This window comes from Gymnoscopelus microlampas (assembly GCF_963454915.1).
Source record: "Gymnoscopelus microlampas genome assembly, chromosome: 3".
Lineage (NCBI taxonomy): Eukaryota > Metazoa > Chordata > Actinopteri > Myctophiformes > Myctophidae > Gymnoscopelus > Gymnoscopelus microlampas.
The window spans coordinates 36,021,588-36,041,975 of NC_139940.1; the positions used below are offsets into that span (position 1 = coordinate 36,021,588).

The 20,388-nt window shown below is 41.1% G+C and overlaps 1 protein-coding gene across 4 annotated transcripts in view; it reads right to left on the reverse strand.

Annotated features, from left to right (window-relative positions):
• Nucleotides 1-2,331: 2,331 nt before the first annotated feature.
• cep192 (centrosomal protein 192) overlaps nucleotides 2,332-20,388 on the reverse strand; it is a 43,687-nt gene continuing 25,630 nt past the window's right edge. For 2 of the 4 annotated variants that reach the window (XM_084053261.1, XM_084053259.1), the window contains exons 30-52: nucleotides 19,871-19,934; nucleotides 19,455-19,594; nucleotides 18,542-18,634; nucleotides 17,903-18,021; nucleotides 17,264-17,449; nucleotides 16,590-16,680; nucleotides 16,028-16,207; nucleotides 13,386-13,646; nucleotides 13,005-13,126; nucleotides 12,633-12,742; nucleotides 12,125-12,287; nucleotides 11,606-11,699; nucleotides 11,422-11,509; nucleotides 11,001-11,124; nucleotides 10,414-10,519; nucleotides 9,697-9,925; nucleotides 8,694-8,770; nucleotides 8,302-8,397; nucleotides 7,892-8,011; nucleotides 6,568-6,680; nucleotides 6,013-6,139; nucleotides 5,768-5,826; nucleotides 2,333-4,092 (exon numbers count right to left, since the gene is read on the reverse strand). In XM_084053261.1, the coding sequence (XP_083909387.1) occupies nucleotides 3,960-4,092; nucleotides 5,768-5,826; nucleotides 6,013-6,139; nucleotides 6,568-6,680; nucleotides 7,892-8,011; nucleotides 8,302-8,397; nucleotides 8,694-8,770; nucleotides 9,697-9,925; nucleotides 10,414-10,519; nucleotides 11,001-11,124; nucleotides 11,422-11,509; nucleotides 11,606-11,699; nucleotides 12,125-12,287; nucleotides 12,633-12,742; nucleotides 13,005-13,126; nucleotides 13,386-13,646; nucleotides 16,028-16,207; nucleotides 16,590-16,680; nucleotides 17,264-17,449; nucleotides 17,903-18,021; nucleotides 18,542-18,634; nucleotides 19,455-19,594; nucleotides 19,871-19,934 (2,895 nt within the window). In that variant the 3' untranslated portion in view covers nucleotides 2,333-3,959. Of the gene's footprint in view, nucleotides 4,093-5,767; nucleotides 5,827-6,012; nucleotides 6,140-6,567; nucleotides 6,681-7,891; nucleotides 8,012-8,301; nucleotides 8,398-8,693; nucleotides 8,771-9,696; nucleotides 9,926-10,413; nucleotides 10,520-11,000; nucleotides 11,125-11,421; nucleotides 11,510-11,605; nucleotides 11,700-12,124; nucleotides 12,288-12,632; nucleotides 12,743-13,004; nucleotides 13,127-13,385; nucleotides 13,647-16,027; nucleotides 16,208-16,589; nucleotides 16,681-17,263; nucleotides 17,450-17,902; nucleotides 18,022-18,541; nucleotides 18,635-19,454; nucleotides 19,595-19,870; nucleotides 19,935-20,388 lie in introns of all 4 variants that reach the window. The other 2 variants (XM_084053260.1, XM_084053262.1) reach the window with 2 other exon arrangements.

The following is a 20,388-nucleotide window of genomic DNA, read 5'->3' on the forward strand; positions in this document are numbered from 1 at the left end:
CTAGGATGAGTGGCTGCATGTTGATTCAGACAGACAGGTGGAGTGATATGAGGCTCCAGGCTCTAGTCTACACAGTGCAATGTTGTAGAAAGTGGAGTGATATGCTGTGTTCTAGAAAAAAATAGTTCCAAGCTCAAGAAAAGAGCGGCAAATGATGTGGGAATGTAATATGGGCTGCCCACACTAAAAACGCATGGGGCCCAAAGGTACAAATCTGCTCTTGGCCCTGAACGGACAGACCCACACAGGCCCACTATGGGCAAGCCCCAGCTCAGCCCCAAGTGGGGGCTGCCCACAGCTGTGGGCATCACCTGGGCAAACCCGCGATGGGCCTGTGCAGGTTTGGTGCGGGCTTGGCATAGCCCTCACTGCCCACACATAGCCTGCATGGGCCCCACAGGGGCTCGCTTGCAGGGTCCGATCTGAATGGAGTCTCTTAGTGGAGTCTCCACTACAATTTTTTGAATACTTTAGTTATTAGTTACTTTGCAGATATACATTATTACATTATAAAACATACATTAACCACTTTAGCCCTATTTTTTACCTAGGCTATTTGAAAATAGCCGATCTACAAACTCACAACGCGTCACAACGTTGTGAGCTTGTAGATCTGTCATTTTCAAACATTTTTGTACTTTTACTTTTGTACTTTTAGTACATTTTGATACCAATACTTTTGTTCTTTTATTCAAGTATTTTTTTTATTCCGGACTTTTACTTTTAACTGAGTACTTCTACATTGCAGTATGTATTGATACTTTTACTTAAAGGACAACTTTAGTTTTTTACAACCAAGGTTTATATTTTAGCTTGTAATTAAAGTAAATAAAAGATGAGTGTTATTTTTTTTCCATTTACTGCTTTCTACAGTTTTGGCAATTTTTGCAATATTTTTTACAGTGGGCGGGGGCATTCTGTCCGGTGGCTAAATATGCCTTTTTTACACAATAAAAAAGGTCCTGTGATCTTTGATGGCCAGATGTGAGTTATTGGGGGCTAGAAGAGCTACTGTAAATAATAATAAAGAAAACACCGGGTTATTGTGTAAAAAAATACATATTTAGCCACCGGACAGAATGCCCCCGCCCACTGTAAAAAAAGATCGCGAAAATTGCTAAAACTATAGAAAGCAGTACATTTAAACATTTTAACACTCATATTTTATTTACTTTAATTACAATCTAAAACATAAACCTTGGTTGTAAAAAACTAAAGTTGTCCTTTAAGTAAAACATTTGAGTACTTTTTCCACCACTGGTTTTGAACTCAAGACAGACACGTGAATCGACCTCCAAAAATAATTCTAAAGTAAATTTACTTTTTATGATGTTAATACACAATGGTGTTTCTTGTGACCACTTTAAATATCCCATGACCGGATAATGGTTCCTATTGTTCCCAATGACCACGAGTAATGAAACTAACAGCTAGAAATCTGGTAAAGACGAAGGCCCGGAATGAAAATAAGAATATCATGGACTTAAATATTTCACTACACGAATCCCACGATCATACAGAAACCACTCAAGGATGTCTCAAAACAGTGGTACAGACTAACAGTACAAAAGCATTTTGCCAAAAAAAAAATCCTCAGGGCCCTTCTAAATCCCAAGTCTTCTGAAAAACTTCACATACACTAATTGACAACGTCCACTGATATAATTCATTCTCAGCCTCTGTAGCGGATGGAAATATACATTTTGGACTCAACTAAAAATGACTATCATTTGCTCTTGTTCATAAAAATAAACATGAAACACAGATTTGTGGAATTTTTATAGATTAATTTTTATTTGGTTATTGTTTTTTAATGTAATTTAATGAACATGGGCAAACGATATAATATATATGCACTTTGTGATCAAAAATGTAAAGCGTATATATATACACACACACACACACACACACACATATATACATATATATATACATATACATATACATATACATATACATATATATATATATATATATATACACACACACACACACACACACACACACACACAAACAATAGGCCCGCATTAAAGACATAGGCCATTGGAGAGGGATACAAAATGATAACGCCTGGATGAGAAAATGTGTACATCAGAACCAGGCCAGCACCAATTTGCTTTGGTCTTGTTCCGTATAAAAAACAAATATGACCACAGGCTTATCAGGTCCATAATTAGGCCACCATATGCTATCTAGGCACCGACACGGATGTGTCTAAAGGGTTGAAGTCCACACTAGATAAATCTGTTAATGGACTTGGAGGAGAGACGCATTCCTCCCCCTGCACCCCCCATAATGATCCTAATGGTCAGTGTTTGTCAGAAATGCACGAAATAGACAATGAAACAATGAATTGGGTGAAAATACAAAAGAAACAATGTTATTTAAGACAATTTTTATTTACTTAAGTAATTACATTTCAAATACAAAACATACATTTTAGAAAACACAGCTATTTTAAAAGGACACGTCAAAGGAAATTGTGACATCGCTTCTTCACACTGAACTTGGAAATTTATAAATAGAAAAAGAATGTGCAGGTCACTAGTGTTTAAAACATCCACTTTCTTCCCACATTGTTTGGCAAGCCACATTTTAACAGATTCTTGAAATTGTAGGACAAATAAAATACGTTTATTTCCACTTTCCTACTCCAATTCCTGCTCCCAAACAGATTTTTGGATGTGGTTCCATCACCCCAGAGCAAATAAGGCCATTTGCCCCAGAGCCAGAGAAGCAAATGGAGATCTGATGAGTCTGACTGGAAAAGTGATTATCCATCAACATGGTTTTTGCCATGGTAACCACACTGTGCTGGCTTGGCGAGCTACTGCACAAAGACCCCACAGGGGGGGAACTCTTTTAGCATGTAATAACAATCGTTAACCATCTTAATTTTTCTGGGAGCCGTTACGATCATGACTCAATTAAGTATATCTGGACTGGCTGGTAGAGGTTTCATAGAGTGCCAGGATGCAAACATGGCCCTCACAGGCTGCCATGCAGGTGGGCACTATTTTGACAAGAGAGCATTGCCATAGAAACTATGCCGATACAGTGAAGCAATAAGAGACTGTACACGTCTCTGAGAGAGATGCGGTGTAAAGTAAAGAGTTATTCTGATCCCTCAATAAACATTAATTTCTGATAAATCTGTTTTCAACCATCATTTCTGATAAATCTGTTTTCAACCACCAACTGAGGTCTAAGGAATCATCTAGAAGGCAAAGCTAGATTTTCTGAATACCCCAAAATCTCTACAGCTGCATTACCAACCAAACCATGAGTCATTCCTGTGAGACTAAACTGAAGCAATCCTAAATGTATCACAACTGGTGTTACTGCCGTCTAAAAGCTGAAAACAACGTATTTTCAAGATAACGCAAAGGCTGAGTTGATAGCTTGAAAATCAGTTCTTCTCGTCGATCATCTAGTCGTGCGATAGGTTATAAATTCTCCTCAACGGGGGCAAAGGCAACAACAATGCTGTCTTTTGACCTGACTCAGGGCTCAAGCAAATGACAAATCTAGAGTCAAGTGACAAAAATCATTAGCTCTCTGAAATGCCAGAATAGACTAATTGTGGGCCAGTCAGACCAAACCATTCAGCTTCAGGCACAAACAGGCACCAATAATTGTGCATAGGCTGGTTGAGGACACCTTAGCCAACGTGGATGGAGAGAGGCAGCCAGGCAGACAGGTCAGGGCACTGGCAGCACACAGAGTCCCAGGCAGCTCCAGCTAATCAGCTCTAGTCGGCATTGTTTCAATGTCCACAAATAAGACAAGGAGGTGAAAGGTTTGAGTTCCGTTCTTCATGTGACCCTGCTTTGCAGTGTCTAACTTTTTTTCCTCTTCTTCCTCAGTCACTATATCTGTCTTATGATGAGTCGTACAGAGGAAGGCACCCAGCCAAAACCAGCCAGCCAGCAGGCGGAGGCGGGTGGTGGTTGGTGAATTCAGGGTAAGGCCTCACCGGTCAGCTGAATAACGAGACTTCCACTTGTTTCTGACTGGATGAGCAGCAAGCCAGCGTGTCCGCCTGCCATGCTCGGCTTGAACTGGACTGGCAGCTTGAGATAGTGCTGTGATCTGTGAGGTGTGGGAAAAGAAGAGTGATAGTGAATGAATAATAAATACATAAGTGTCTAAGCACGCACATGCATGCACACGTACACTCGTGCTTTCATCGTAAACACAAACACTGGTGAATGCTTTCACACACACACAAATTGATTAAGCACCTACTGTAGTATACTAAACGAAAAATAACAATTGGATGTTTAATATGGTCATGTAAAATTAGCATCATAATGTCTAGTAAATGCAGCCGCATGGTTACCTTGGTAATATGGCATGGCATATGAGAGGGAATGACATAACTCCACACTTTGCAGTGCTCACAACACAACTAGGTCTTTGTCATCATGTTCAAGTGGGTACAACATTTGGAAACATACTGTATGATAAAGAATATCACCATAGTAGGAGAAACAATTAAGAGCCTGACAAATGGCAGATTTGTTGGTACTGACAGCGATCCCAGTTGTGAAAAGTCAGTATTTTCTCAGATGATACCGCCGTCATCAGCTGCATTACAGGTAACACCACAAGTGAGCATGACGAGGTAGTGAGGGACTTTGTGAGGTGGAGTGAGGTGAACTGCCTACGGCTCAACACTAATGAGACCAAGGAAATGATTGTGGACAGATGCAGGAGCAAACGGATTCCACCGGTAAACAGCTACACGTTCCTGGGAGTACACCTCAACAACGACTTGGACAGGACTGATAACTCAGCTGCCCTCTTCTACAGTAAGGGCTGTAGCAGGTTGTTCTAGTTTAGGAAGCTCAGGTCTTTTTGCTCTATCAGTCTGTAAGGGCTAGTACTCTCTTCTTTGCGATTGCCTGCTAAGGGGGGGGGGGGGGTCACACAAAGGCTGCAGACACAATTAGCCCCAACAGGTTGGTGAGGAAGACTGGCTCTGTGGTGCGGTGAAGGTGCGTGTACAGAGGAAGCTGGAGGCCATAAGGGCCGACCACACCACCCCCTCCACATGGAGATCGAAGAGCATTTGATCAATACAGTCTATCCATCTAGTCTGATTACAGATGGTTACAAATTGGCAGGGCAGATATTGATGTTGTCAAAAACGTCAAATGGTGGCCGATATAATCAATGTTAATTGATCCATTGAGGGTTTTCTGGTTGAACATTCCACAAAGCTGTACCCCTCCTGAACCACAGACCCACATCCACAGAGCAGTGCATCTGTGTACCTGTGGCTGCCAGGAAGTACTTCCCAAGGGCCTAGTTAAGCAGAGCACCAGCACTCCCAAGGGGTGTGTGTGCGCTTACAAACATTCTATTCAGGACCCAACATTTCACAGGACCCCTCACAGGGGGCTTTAGCAGCAAGAGTGATATCACACAAACATGATGCCACATCAAAACCTTGTGTATCATTTATGACTGATTATATTACTGCCTAGCAACTAGTCTTGCTGAAAATGGGGGTTCTAAGCACCATGTACGCAACAAAACCGTCTGTGTAACACTATGGTTATAAGAGGTCTAATTTGCAGAGAATTATCTAGCCTTTACAACCCACGGCACAAGCCTGTGGGAGAGAGAATGTGACCAAAATAAGCTGTTAGCCATAAATCAATTATGGCTACAATTGGTCACCAAGGCATAAATCCGGCATAAATCCGGTAAAAGTAAAGAGCATAGATGTTCTGCCAGTGATAAGGACCACTTGACTCACCTTAGGGAATATTTGGAATGCTTGATGTAGAAGGGCTCCCTAGGTTTTACAAATTTCAGCTGCAAGTCAATTAGAAAAGCCAAACGTCAAACATCAAATCCATGCAAAGCATTAAGACAATGGGTGATTAGGGGTTACAATATTTATCATTCAAAATCCATCATGCAATTGTCATCAATTGTTTGAACTCAAAAGATAAAATAGCATCTAGTGACCACAGATCAAGTGGATAATGTATGCCTCACCTCATGTGTGTCAGAGGAGTTGTTGCGGATGTTAACCTTCAGCGTGCTGGACTCACCCACCCTTATGGCTGGGAAGGTATACAGGTCCTGTGGAGAGAACACCCCCCTAAATGGTGCTTCCTCCTGGCTAGGGAACCAAAATTATGACAGCTGATTAAAAGACGGGTTTCATTACAAAACAAGACATTTGCCATTTGACGCCGGACCAATACCCGTAACTGCCTAATATGCATGATAGAATATTTGCAGAATTACTGCAATAAATAGGGGCAAGTGGCATTTTATCTATCATCAGTATTATAAAGGTTGAGAGTTGTTTCCCTCACACAGACTAGGATATCAAGACCACATATTGTTATTACTCAATTATAAAGAAAAAAATCACACCCTGTGTGAAGGTAGCGGCGCCTTTGATACATTTTGTCATATGTGTTTATAATGTGTTTATAGCCATGTGTCACGTGAAGTCAGGTATAGAGCGGCTAGCGCCGCTAAAAATTCTAGGGCAGTAGATAGTGTCCAATAGGCCTCTGGTGCTAGTTAAGCAGTTCTTACCCAATCTTGACACCAGGGGCTTCAGCTCTCTTCCTGGTCTTGACTGTGGCCTCGGTCTTCACCAGAGAGCAGTCTCCTTCCTGTGGTCCATCAGCTGGCCCCGTCTTAACCCCCTGCAGACAGACCACGATGGAAATTGAGGATCTGGGCTAATAAAACAAGCAGGCTAAAAGTGCAGGACAGTAAGAATTTGCTTTGTGATTAAAATGTTGGCAGGCATTGTACGTATATTTCATATATTATGGACACACAAAGCAGAGGCTGTGATCGCAACTTATACTACGCAAGTTAATATTATGAACCTCATTCAAAAATAAAGTAATATCGGGGCGCCCGCTGGCCTAGCGGCCCAGGCGCATACCACATGTCTGGTAATCCAGTCTTACAGCGTGTCGCGGGTTCGACTCCCGTTCCCGGCGACCTTTGCTGTGTGTCACCCCCCCATCTCTCTCCCCATTTCCTGTCAGACTACTTTCCTCTCAAATAAAGGCATAAAAAAGCCCAAAAACAAATCTTAAAAAAAAAAAAAAAAAAAGTAATATCAACAGCAACTATCGTCGGCAGTTTACCAACTTGAAATGTACCAAAAATACCTGGGTGAGGATTTTACATACACAAAAGAAAGAGCCATTTTAAGCTACTTTAGTAGAGTAATCTATTCGATATTCAAATCACTGTGTATACTCTTAAGCCAACACAAGCTCTATTCCAAAGTTTTATATTAAAGCAGCACACACAAACCAAGCCTGCTGCTCCCATCTCAGCAGGACCATCAAAGAGCCAGCTTTGCGGACCTGTTAAAACGTCCATTAGGACAACAATGTGATGTTGTGTGTATGGTACTACACTACATATGAGGATTTTTTTTATAGATTGTCCTGAAATTGGGTGTAATCACATTTTCTTATGCTTTAGGGGAAAAAAGCAAAGGGTAGCATTCTAAACAGTAGCACCAATATTCTGGTTTGTGCCTTCCCATAGAATATTTATAAGACGGATAAACCCTGGATAGGACATTTTAGGCAGGGTTCCAAAAGCATTAACCCCTTGGAATGTAATGCAGTGGCAACCAGGCAACACACACACACACACACACACACACACACACACACGGGTATGGTTGGTACATAGGGATGGAGATTAAATCAAATTAATTAATCAAATTTAGTTGGCTTTTGGTGTGGTTAAGGTTACGGTAAGGACAGGGAGCACGTTCACCATGAAACCGCCAACCGTAGCATGGTGTGGGCGGGAAGGGTGCGCAAAAAGCAACACCACGTATCTTTTTTATGAGAATGTAAACCAAACTGAAAGCAGTCCTGACCGTGCCACAGAGTTGGAAGCGGATCCTGGTCTTCTCCTGGGGATCAGACAGAGGATGACATTCCAGGTCCCAGAATTGTGCATAGTCCCCTCGGTCCCTGGGCAGGAATATGATGGGAACCTGAGAGAGTATTTAATAGTAAAACAGCTCAGATACTATACTTGGCAGTTTGATCTGTGAAATAAGGTTCCACAAAGCAGATGATGCATCAGTCAGCAGTATTTCATTGAGGGGTCCTGGAAGTGCACTTGTAATTAAAGAGAGGGCTTTTAAGTGATTCTTCCATCTTTTAACATATTTAACAAAAAGAAAAAATAAACTCTGGTCAGCCATTCTATCATTCCAACCGTTCTCTTCTGTAGTTGACTTACATTTCTTTAATAAACAAGCCAATACTGTTATTGGATTACCTGCATCTTTTCCCTGGCTCCCAGCATGCCAGAGACTTTAGAGCATCTGAAGGCTGTGTAGGTGGCCCGGTAAACATCTTCACTATTGTCAACCCCCTGAGGAGGGAGAGTTGAACCACAGCTTAACCTCAGCCACAACAGAGCAGAAGCCACTGATGCCATCAACCACAGGTCAAATACGAGATAATAATGTAAGATTGTGGTTTAAATAAAAGGGGAAAAAATTCACCACCATAGGGCCATAGTGAGTCGGGCCATAAAAGCAGGAACACAGTTAAATAGAGAAACTAAAATAAAGTAAAAACTAAAAAGGGAGAAGAAAACTGCAATGTCACTTCCATAAGGGGCTCGAAGTGTGAATAAGGCATAGCATAACAAAATAAAAACAGTACCTTGACATATGGAGGAGCGAATGATGACAGGTACCACCTCACTTCCTGTTCCCCATTCTCCACTTCAAGCTGGGATTCTGAGGCAGTAGAACACATCCATTAAATTCTAAAAAAGGAATACATTTACTGCAGAACTATACTGCCCTGCCAAGGTAAAGAGCAGTAACTACGTTTTTGGACACGCCAACTTATTTGTGTTTCCCAAAGGTCAAATTAGCCTTTGTGATTTTGGGGGATAAACAATTACCTCAAGAACAGATGCAAAATTAGTGTAATATCACTTATATGCCGATATCTCATTTGGCTGACCAGTTGAATTACTTTTAAACCCATTTTTCAGTGATTTTTTTTTTCGTAGTTACTGCTCTTTACCTTGGCAGGGCAGTATATATTTCTACTATTTCTGTGTTCCTGTTTTCAAATTATCAGACAATAGTGTTGAGGTCTGGAATAGAATTAAATACCCTGGTCACTTTGTCTGTGGTTATCATCATCAGTTATTTGATCAGTAACAATGTCGAAAGTTGTATGCTCAAGCAAACATTGCTCATAAGTTCAGTCACTGTTCTACTAAGTGAAAGTGTCATTGTTTAAGCCTGTGTGTTCTGCCTGTGGCTTAAGTTATGCATTTATTTTACATTTTTAATGAATTTATTGCCTGTAGTGTTTCTTTTATATTTATTCTTGTACGTATGTCTACGGACCCGAGTCCACTAATAAAGAATGAATTGAATATATTAAGAGACTAAAAGGCACGTGAGTTTGTTTTTAATTACCTTTTTATTATTCTGAACAAAATATACTGTGTGATTGACTTGGCTACCTAACTGATTTGTCAACCTGACTGCGCCTTTCAATGAGTAAATAATGTTATCAGCTGCCATTTAGAAATGGCCAGACACTTAAAAGCCTTAAAAACATGCCATGGAAAACTACCTAATGTAAAAGAAATATGTAGGCAATTCTTCATGTATCTAAGGTATCCATGTCTTCCTAAACCTACCTGAGGTTTCTCCTGAGGAAGTGGGAGGAAAGATGATGGTCTTGTTAATGATTTCCACCAAGTTCTGAGGCGTTTGTGGAGTCAGCGGAAGTGGAGATGACTGAATGTGTGGCCTGACCACAGGCAGTATAGGAGTGGCTGCCTGAGCAGGTAGAGCTGACAGAGTCCTGTCTGCTGGGGCTGCAGATACATCTAGAGTCAGGTCCTGACGGATCTGAACCTTGATGAACTGAAACAAACATTTAAAACAAATGCCTTAATTGCACATATTCACACGGCTGCCATTTGGCTGACCCAGTTATGAAAAGAAACTTATGAAAGCACATGGTCATGGTCTAATGGATTCACCATCTTTACAAGTACCTCCAAGTACAGTGTAAAATACCATGCCAATAACCAAAGGATAAATGGTTTCATATAATGTCTACATTTATTATTATCAAGGTGCAAAATCATCTTTTTGTACTAGGCTGTATGAAGCCACAAACAAAAAAGAAAAGGATTGCATCCTACAGTTTTGCCGCCATTTGTTAATACAAAATGGTGCCTCCACATGTTGCACAACAGGTTGGCATGGCACAAAGCCGAATCAATGCAAACACATTTTCTGTGTAAAAAATACATAATCCTCACTGAGACAATAGAACATGCAATGATTTCTGATTAGTTGGCTGTCTATGGATAGAACATTTCAGATGAAGATTTAATGGAGTCTACCTTCTGGTTGTCGTCACACTGGACATAAATCTGTCCACTCCACGGCAGCATTGAAGACTTGCTTGCCAGGGATGGGTTGGGACTGATCAGAATCTGCAGGTGACACCTATGCAAACGGAAAATAACAGACAATGCTGGAAAAGCTATCGAGTTACAGTAAGTCGCATAGATAATGCAATAAGGCCAGAGATCTTTCCTGTAATTAAACCTTTGCGTAATGCGGCACATTCTGCGTAGCCTTGATGACAATCCTTTGGCAGACGCCAAGGGACTGTTAAATCTGTTGTCTGACTGGGCTGCGCAAATGACAGCAATGCATTAATCACACATAAGGCGCGCAGATTAAGGTATTCCACTCAGATTACAACTTGTCTGAGACATGTCTTAATACATACTGGAGTGTAAGCCTGGTCTGCGGAGGCAGTGAGCGTAGCATTCTTTTGGGTCCTTTTTGTTTTGTTCTTTTTAAAAGTTGTTTTGAGAAAAGGTCAAGGTCCAACCATGAACCGAAAATATCCCAAATACGTGGTACGCACCTTAGCCAAACAAACTGCCAAGATGCCCTGAGAACAGTAATGTTTTCTTACTGAGGATCTATGACTCCATGCTGAGGGGTGATGGTGAGGCAGTGGGCGGGCCAGGACAGCTCAAAACTCAGCTCTCTGGATGTGTTGTTCTGGATCTGAACATGCCTGGTATTGGCTGCACCATCTAAAACAAACAGAACGTGGGCTGCCATTACCTGCAGCTTAGGATAGCAGAATTTTAAAGATAAATGTCAGACTTTCCTTTTAAAAGGGTACATTTGTTTTTTTGTAACAGAAACTCTGGAGCAAAGGCTGCATTCCTTTCTATTCAGCAGTATTACTGAAACAACGGCATGGCAGGGTTCAAAAATCAATAACTTTAAGAACAGTGAATGTAGTTTTCAATCAATAACTTTAAGAACAGCGAATGTAGTTTTCAAAACCCACAAGTTACTTTTTAAATTTATGGGGTTCTACTCACTGATGGTGGAACTCATGGGAGCAGTGAGGACAAGCTGTTCAGGGTAAATAGTCCAGGACTCCTGCCGCCTGTCTGAAGACTCTGCAGCCTGAAAGGATGGATATTCAACTGTCATATCTGAAAATGCAGATGCATTCATCTAAAGTTTGTCCCATTATAATGCAGACGACTAACAGTCCATTACCTTCAGTGAATGGGGCACTGCCATCTTCAGGGCTGGTCCCTGGGGGCCTTTCACTGGTAACACGTCCAAGGACACATTACCATTGGCAAAAGCACTGGGAATTATGCAATAGTAATACAAAATTAGCTACCACTGATAGATGGAAACGCAGCACATTAAAAGTTGTTGAAATATCTTAGTTCATATCATGTAAATTATGTAAGTTAAAGTATTTCAATAGTCAAATATAGTCAGTAGTAGTCAATACAGGACTTTAAGCATTGAAGAATGAAATTCCAAAGCAATCACACACACACACACACACACACACACACACACACACACACACACACACACACACACACACACACACACACACACACACACACACACACAGTTGACGAGATGTTCTTAGTCACCAGCAGGTAAATTACATCTTAAAATTCTGGTGCTCAATATTGGTTCATTTGAGATATTGGTTGGTTTACATAAACAACATTCCAATGTATAATCAGATATATCCAAAATGAAGGACAACACCTGTCTATGTCTGAGCCATGCATAGCAGAAGGCTGTATGCTCTCAACGTGGTCGCCCTCTCCACAGTCTGAGCCATCTGCGCTGCCCAGCAGAGACACAACCACCTTACTCATATTCCCATAGAAGAGCTGGACTTCATTGGGTCTCTGGGGCAGGTCATAGGCTGCAGGGACACAATACACAAATAAGTCAAAATACAAGCAACCCAACACTGAACACAGTGTATGTGAAGAATCATTACGAGAAGTTTAACATTCAGTATCGGTTAGGGTATTTACAGTTTGTATTCATCAGCCAGTTTGTTAACCCAGGAGTTGTTTACTTTTTTTGAGAAGTACTATCCTTGAATTGTTTTTTTCAAATCTTGCATTTTGGAATGGCAGGCATGAATTTTCTGCATTATGTTTTTATACACAAAAGCCATAGGATGTGAATTAAATACTGTATTAATTCCCATGGAACATCATTTCACCAAATATATCTATTGTTCTTTCAACAAATAACTCACCCTCTGCAATGAGCTCTTCCCCCAGGAACTTCTCTTTGAAGTCAATGTTTTTCAGCAGGCTGTTCTCAGACAGAACCTTCCTTCCGGCCTCCGGTTTGCTCTGCAGCAACCTGAAGCCAAGGACCAACACAGAAAACCTCAGTGAGACAAAGCAGCTTCTTCTCCACAGCAAGAACAGCTGTGGAAATTATATTTGTTGATTCAGTATTTTATTTTAAAGCATAGAAATAGGAAAATGATATTCTTATGTATTAAGACTGTTGGCGCTGTATAAATAAAATGTTCACAGCTCTCGCTGTATGAAAAAGAGCTAAGAGTTGATCCCACCACCTAACATTACCCCGTAAATGAAAAAGAGCAGTGTGGTCTGACCTCCTGTACTGCAGCCTGGACACTTCGTCTCCACAAAAAAGACAAATAGTAGCCAGCAGCTCATTGGCAGACTGACACAGGGATTGCTCTCTTTGTGTGGACTTCATCATAACCGTAATCACCTGGAAATGCATACACACACGAAATACTGTACTATGTAGTCGCCTGGCAATACACAGAATATGCAAGTCAAATTCCAACATCATCCTTACCAAATACCATTTTTTCCCCCAATAGACTATTCCTGCTTTACCGGTAAAATACTAGCAGTACAATAGCTATAAAGCATTCTATACTTCTATATTAATTCTAACCTGCGTTTACACTTATGTCCATTTTGTTAAAAACAAGCAGTCCCATCTTCCATATCCCTGTTCCTACCTCTTGCGTCCTCTCCTTCAGTACAAACTGTGAAGGGGCGAGGCTGATGACAGAGGACTCCATAACAGAGCGGGTCTGCATGTCGGAGTAGGCCATGGCTTTGATGAAGGCCGCCCTGGAGCCTGTGTTCCTCACACACAGACACACCTTGCTGACCCGTCCAGCGGCAATGCCTGTTAGCGTAGCAATGTAACCGTCTGCCCGTTTCCTTTGATCCTCCAGGATGATGTTACTGGTGCCGCCATACCCCGACAGGGGAATCTAACCCAAGATAGACGCCATTTAAAAAAAAGAAGGACAGTATAAGATACAAAACTTTTGCAATTAAAACAGAAGGCATTTTGTATAGGCTGGGTAAATGGCAGGGGGTTGATATGGAAATGAATACACAGCATGTACACAGAGGAAGCACTGGCATTACTAGCCGAAAGAAGAGCTCAAAGGAGACAAAATATGCACTTGTACGTAAATGTTTTAGAATAGCAAGTTAGACAAGAGTTATGAAAATTGCATCCCAGCATGCGATGCAGAGCTGGGAGGTGTGTTATCATGTGCCAAAATTTATCGCATCTATGAAAATTAAAACACAGCATGAGCAACATGGCTGGAAGCACTCATATCAGCAGAGCAAAAGAAAGCAAAGGGGTGGGTGTGGGGGCGTCTGTTATACAACGTAAAAAATTATAATAACCATGGAAATTACCACACACAGCATGTAGAAGAATGAAGGCATCAGTGATAGAGACAGAGAATAAGCAGGAAGTGTGCCAAAGAACACTACAGAGTTATTTAAAGTCGAGCTGAAATTAAAAATTAGTTTTTAATGATTTTAAAGCTAATCCTCTGTTATATCAGGCAAATATTAAGTGCCCACAAAAAGGTTTTTTAATTAAATGTTTTTGTAATTTTATCAAAAATCCAATCTTGATTACTTCCTGTAGTAAAAAAAAGGAAACGTCAATCAATGTTCCCCCCAGACTAGATTAATTATGTTAGACACCAGAGAGTGGTACTGTATGCAGTAAACATACATGGCGGCCACGTATCAAATGATCTAATTTTACAGCTAAACAGTACACTAAAATATGTTTCTGAAAATATTTCAAGGGAGAAATAGACATTGTAACAGAAACTTCATTTAGCACTGCATCGTTTGATATCATTTATTTTGTTGCCCAAGGTGTCCTCCAGGTGACCTCGGGACGGGCGGTGTGCCACCACGCCGGGATAAGCACCCATAGGCGTTAGAAGACTTGCAAATACATAAGAATATCTGCAACATTATGAATATTGATTTTATTTTTAGTCCTAGACTTTGTGTGTTGGATGATACTCTGCTATTCGCTCGGCGTAAGAGTGACGATGCTGAATGGATCCAGACTAGTATCATGGTGGGGAAGCAGAGGGACTCTGCCTGCAGGAATGGTTGACTGAACTGGGAAGCATTGCGGCATATGAGAATTTATCTTACAGGATGCAAAACAGATCAGATGCGTTTGTACTGAAGAGAGACATATCTAACTTATATTAGATAAGCTATGTTAGGCTCTGGGGTTAATTCTTCCATGCGTGTTGGGGATTTGAGGGGGTTGGTGATGTGTCAGGCAGGCCGTGGTGTGGACCACGCTGTTGTTTGCGCACTGGCGCTGCTTGTATCTCAGTTTACTGTGATCACCTCTTGCTGTGTTTTTACCCCTTTGTGGTTTTTGGCTTGTGTGGGGGTGTGGCTTTGGCGACAGATTAGGGTCTCACGCCCCTTTAACAACAACAATAATAATTAACATCAACAATAGCTGAAGAAGACCTGGGGTCTATTTCACGAAACCTGTATTAGGGATAAGCCGGGTTTAAAGCGGGTTTAATCGGCTATCCTGGCTTAAATTATCCAGGAATCGGTTTCACGAAAGCTGAGTTAGCTCGGCAGATTAACTTAGCCAGTAAACCTGGATATGTTTATCCACGATCCAGTTTCACAAAAGAAAATTGAAGCAATCCTGCATTAGTTACCATGGCAATTTAGCTGTGAAGTTAGCCTGGTCCGGACCAGGCTAACAGCCAAGCTTTATTAATCCAGTGCCTTGTTCTTCAAGTTTTGTGAAATAGCTGTTAGTCCAATGACTCCAATCGTAAACCAATGAGTTTTTCCACACCTATTCTATCCTATATCAGCCACAGAGAAGAACTCCGCTCTGGTTTTGGGCTCCATGATTGGTCAAGTTCAAGGATTCTGCAATCGACTTTCATGGTCTTTTATAGGAATAGGTGAACTCACTCACATTCAGCCTGGTTTAACGATCCTGGCTTGACAAAGTCGCTCCTTCTCAGCCAGTCTTGGCGTTCATGGAACTGAATAAACCAGGCTGAACAGCGCAGGCTTGTCAAACCTGGATTTGCCTTTTAAACCAGGATAATTTAATTCCGCTTTCGTGAAATAGACCCCTGTTGTTGGAATCAATTCTGGACTGAGATGCATCTAAGATGTTTATTGTTGAGGTATGCAAATGAAACAACAAAATTTCTGTTTTTGTTTTGAGGTACTTGTGCATGGTCTTTTTGTGCTGGAATAGATTGATTTGTGTGTATTTTTTTAAGTGCAATGTATGAGTGAAAACTAAACAAATTAAAAAGAAAATGATTCTCACAGTGAATTTGACCCCCGGCTGCGAGGGCCGGACTCCAGACTGTTTGATCTCCAGCTTGGCCAGCATGCAGGCCACCCGGGTGGGAGCGAAAAGCAAGTGGACTGCCACGTCCTCTCTGGGACGAATGGACAGCTCCCCGTGTCTGGTCAAACGCTCCTCTGCACTGAACATGCTCTGCAGCTGAGGGACAAATATAATAATTATAAGCAGAATGTGATTCTTAATTTATTGCATATTGCTCATTTGGCATCAATACAGTAGATGAGTCTGCCCCAAATTTCCCAAATATGATTTTAATGGTCTGTCTACCATTGATACAATCACTAATAATAGATTGTGCAAAGCGAGAAAGAGAGAAAGACTTCAAGAGTTGGATAAGAATACATTTAATGTGGTATGCATCATCTTAGTTTGACCCACTGGGATGGCTCTCCAATTTGAACATAATGTATCACGTACTTTATCATTCTTCTCTTAATGAAACAAAGACAATCCCTTAAATGCATAAATATATATATATATATATATATTTTTAGAAATGAACAGGCTCCAGAGTATTTACCTGGAAACAGTCTTGGTCCTGACCCCGGATGAGCAGACGCAGTTGCTGTGTGGTGTTTGGAGAGTTGTTCCTCAGTACCAGCTTCTGTTGCCTGAGAGACAAACAGTTCCAAGCTTAAATGAGCGAAAGATAATCACCTGACCAAAGATTCCAAAACTGAGATGCTCTGAGAATCCCGTTGCCTTCTTATTTTCACAACTAGCATGGGGATCAAATCATGGATGGATCCGTTTAAACCCTTGCAGGACAAATGCAGCATGTAAGACGTTTATTTAATTTCATTTTTCCATGGCTTTCTGGACACTACTCATCTTCAATGAGTAGAAATAAATGGCAGATTATCTTGAAATGGCTGGTGAGAACAAAACATCCCCCATGGATCCCTTTTAGTCCCTTCTCATGAATAATATTAGAAATGTCTAATGGAATGGAAGCAGACCACCAGGCTCTGGGTTTTATTGATAGTTTTCAGATGAATAATTAATATACCTTTACAGTATTTGTGTGGGTTTCCTCGAATGTCAAGGGGAAACAAATCATAGAAAACATATTGGCAGCAGCCTTCTGGGATTATTCCTACTTTAACCAGCACCCGGGAAAGCAGTGCACAGGTCATGGCTAAACCTAAAATAATTCTTTTTTTTTTTAAATGAACGAACAAAAAATATCCATACACAGCTCTTCCCAGAGTGACACCTCCCCAGGCCATAAACTGTTTGTTGGAGAGGATGGGGGGTGCGTCGCCACTTAAACCAGGGATCGAGGTAGCGGCAGGCTTCTCGTAGTCCTCCGTCATCACCTCTCCTGTCAGAGATACTTCATACTGAGGGCCGGATGGTAGCACCAAAATGGTGAGCAGGCTACAGTAGAAACATAAGACAGAAGGCATTCCCAATTAAATCTCAATTCGTGTTCACAGGCCATAAACTGACTGTTGTATTAAGGACAATGATGGACGCAACCCAAGAGACAGAGTTTGGATCTGTTGCACAGAAATTCAATCAAGGACAAAGCTCAACAGTGACTCACTATTCTGAATAAACCGCTAATCTGAATATTTACTATTATATTGAGCTTTTTAAAAAGCTGTTATTGGACAGCCCTGTATAGGAATGTTATATCTATTTAATTTACACACACACAGACACACACACATTAGACTCCGCAGAATCAGGATTGTTCTCCGCAGAATCATTACTTTTTCTCAGAGGAATCCTGGGGGGGGGGGCTAATATATAAAATATGTTTATGTACACACGTCAACATCTGAGTTTAGACAAAAAAAGACTAAATGAGAATTGGTGTACAGGTACCTCTCTCTGCGTTTCCAGCTGTCCTGTGCTGTAAATGTGACCACAATGCACTGCTCCTCTCCCGCTCTCAGGAACAGCTCATCAGGAGTCACCGAAAAACACTCATTAGCATCACTGCTCTGTGGAGCCAAAGAAAGAGATAAGGGGTTGAGAGAGGAGGGAAGAACGGAAAGAGAAAGGCATACGGGGATGGGGGGGGGGGTTGAGGAAGCAAGAACAAGTAGATGGAAGGGAGAATGAACAATGGGGAGGAGGAGAGCAAAGGAGGGAGGTCAGGTTCAGCAATAAAGAGATGGATAAAGAGTTAGAAGGAAGCAAGCAAAGAAGCATGAGCTCAGCTCCGGGCTCTCCCCAGGCTGACAGAGGGAGAGTAGCGCCCAGGATTACAGCTTAGGCATTGGGTGAAAAATAAGGGTTACAAAATCGTGGGATAAAAACATTTTAAAAAAAGGAAGCAAGCAAGGAGAAGAGAAAATTAAGAGGCAAGACAAAGAGTGAGACAGAGGAGACGACAGCAGAGAACACACAAGAGACAAATTCAATAAACCATCCCACAACAGGTGGCACGATCTGCACCAAAATGCCACGCTGGCTTACCCAAATCCCACATCTAATAAGAAAAGCAAAGGTCAGAATTACCTTGAGTCTTAGCTGCACGTCAATGTTGCCTGCATTCTTTAATGGCAGAGTCTGTTGACTAGTTTTACCCACCGGAGCAGAGAGGCTGACAGTCTAGACAAAATAAATAAGGAGTGCAGTCAAGCAGTTCATTACCACCACAGTTCAGGTCATGACAAGTTTAAAAAGTAGGACAGATAAAAAAGTAAAGTTACATTTCTTAACAAAAAGCAGACCATGTATTCTTGAAGGAAACACAATTGTGCCATATATAACCTATTTTTTTATTTACATGGCTGTTACATTTTTTTTTTATCAACTATTTAAATACATGATCTAGGAACCTTGCTAGAGTATAAGATCAGTATTTCAGTTATATGGGATGGAGCTACCCCAATCAGGGCCTTATACGTTATTACAATCATTTAATTTGTTCAATGCAAAGCCGACAAAATAGTTGAATATGAGCCCAGCTGCAGAGAATTTGTCAGAAGCCTTGCAGCAGCATTTGTTTCTTCAATGGAAAAAAACAAGAATGAGTCAGTTTCATTACATACAGTATGGCTCAAAAATCATGATGGTTGAAAAAAACATTAAGATGTTGCAAGGTGGGCTTTACAGACCTGTTGTAACCTGTACGTCTTTATACCTTTTAATCCGGGAGAGCTTCTGTGTCATGTTGCTATACAGTACAGCACCGTAATAGTTTTTTATTAAAATAAAAATGTGAAGTTTTTCTAGCAAGTTAAACGGCAGACAATAGGAAGAACTGACAGGACGAGTTGGCTTGAAGAAATTCTCATGTTTCAAAGGTTTAAGTCCATGATCACTGCACAAATGTGCATATTAGCAGGTGCATATTGGACAAACACTGACAACAGCAAAACAGCAATTGATAGAAAAGTTAGAGCTTGCCGTCTCTAAATGAATTTACCTGTAGGTCTTTAGGAGCATGGACCCTCGCAGTCCCAGACCTGGCTCTGAGTGGAATACTCCTGATCACATGACTTGGACCTGGGCAGTCCACCTCAATGTCCACTCGAGCGCTGTATTCATCAGCCGGCCCCAGTTCTCCTGAGGAACGGAAGACATTTGAGTTAGTATTAGCAATTAACCCCAGAGTTTTGTCCCTTAAAAAAAAATCTATTCAATTAATAATCTGAATTTATAGAACTAAAGCATAATACAAAAAACCTTCAATTATATCAAAGAAATCATATTAACGAAACTATACGTATAATATGGCATCAACTGACATGAGAAATGTGAATGCATCGCTTTGGTTGAAATGTGCAAAGTATGGACTGCACTCAAAGTCAGAAATTCATACTGTGGTATACAGGACATTACCTGCAGATGTGGTATACTTCTGAGGTGCCCTGAAGTGAACCCAGACCATAAAGCTCTCCGGGTTCTGGAAAAAGTGAGATGTTAAAGGAGTGTTAAAGGCTTCACTATCTGTACAAGCAAAACAAACACCATTTGTGGACTTCTAATCCAAGTATTTTGACGGACAAACCAGTCACTCATTTGCCCCCCATATTGTTCTCAATCATATAGCATTTGAGCATCAAAAAAATCAAAAAATCTAACTGATCACCAAATAACTAAAAACCTGGGGCATTTGGGTGCCGCAGAGGTAAAACACTTGACCGCCCATCTCTGCAGAGGACTGGTTCCATTTCTCCGGCAAGTGTGCTTCTGGCTTGGCCGAGTACTCAAATGAACATAATTGGCAGTGTTTGCAGTTGGTAAGGGCCACGGTACCACAATCCTCCAATCATATACATCCGCCTCCACACCATAGACTATTTTTGACAAATAAGTGCATTTTGATTGCGACATTTAACATTTTAATCTCTTCTGGT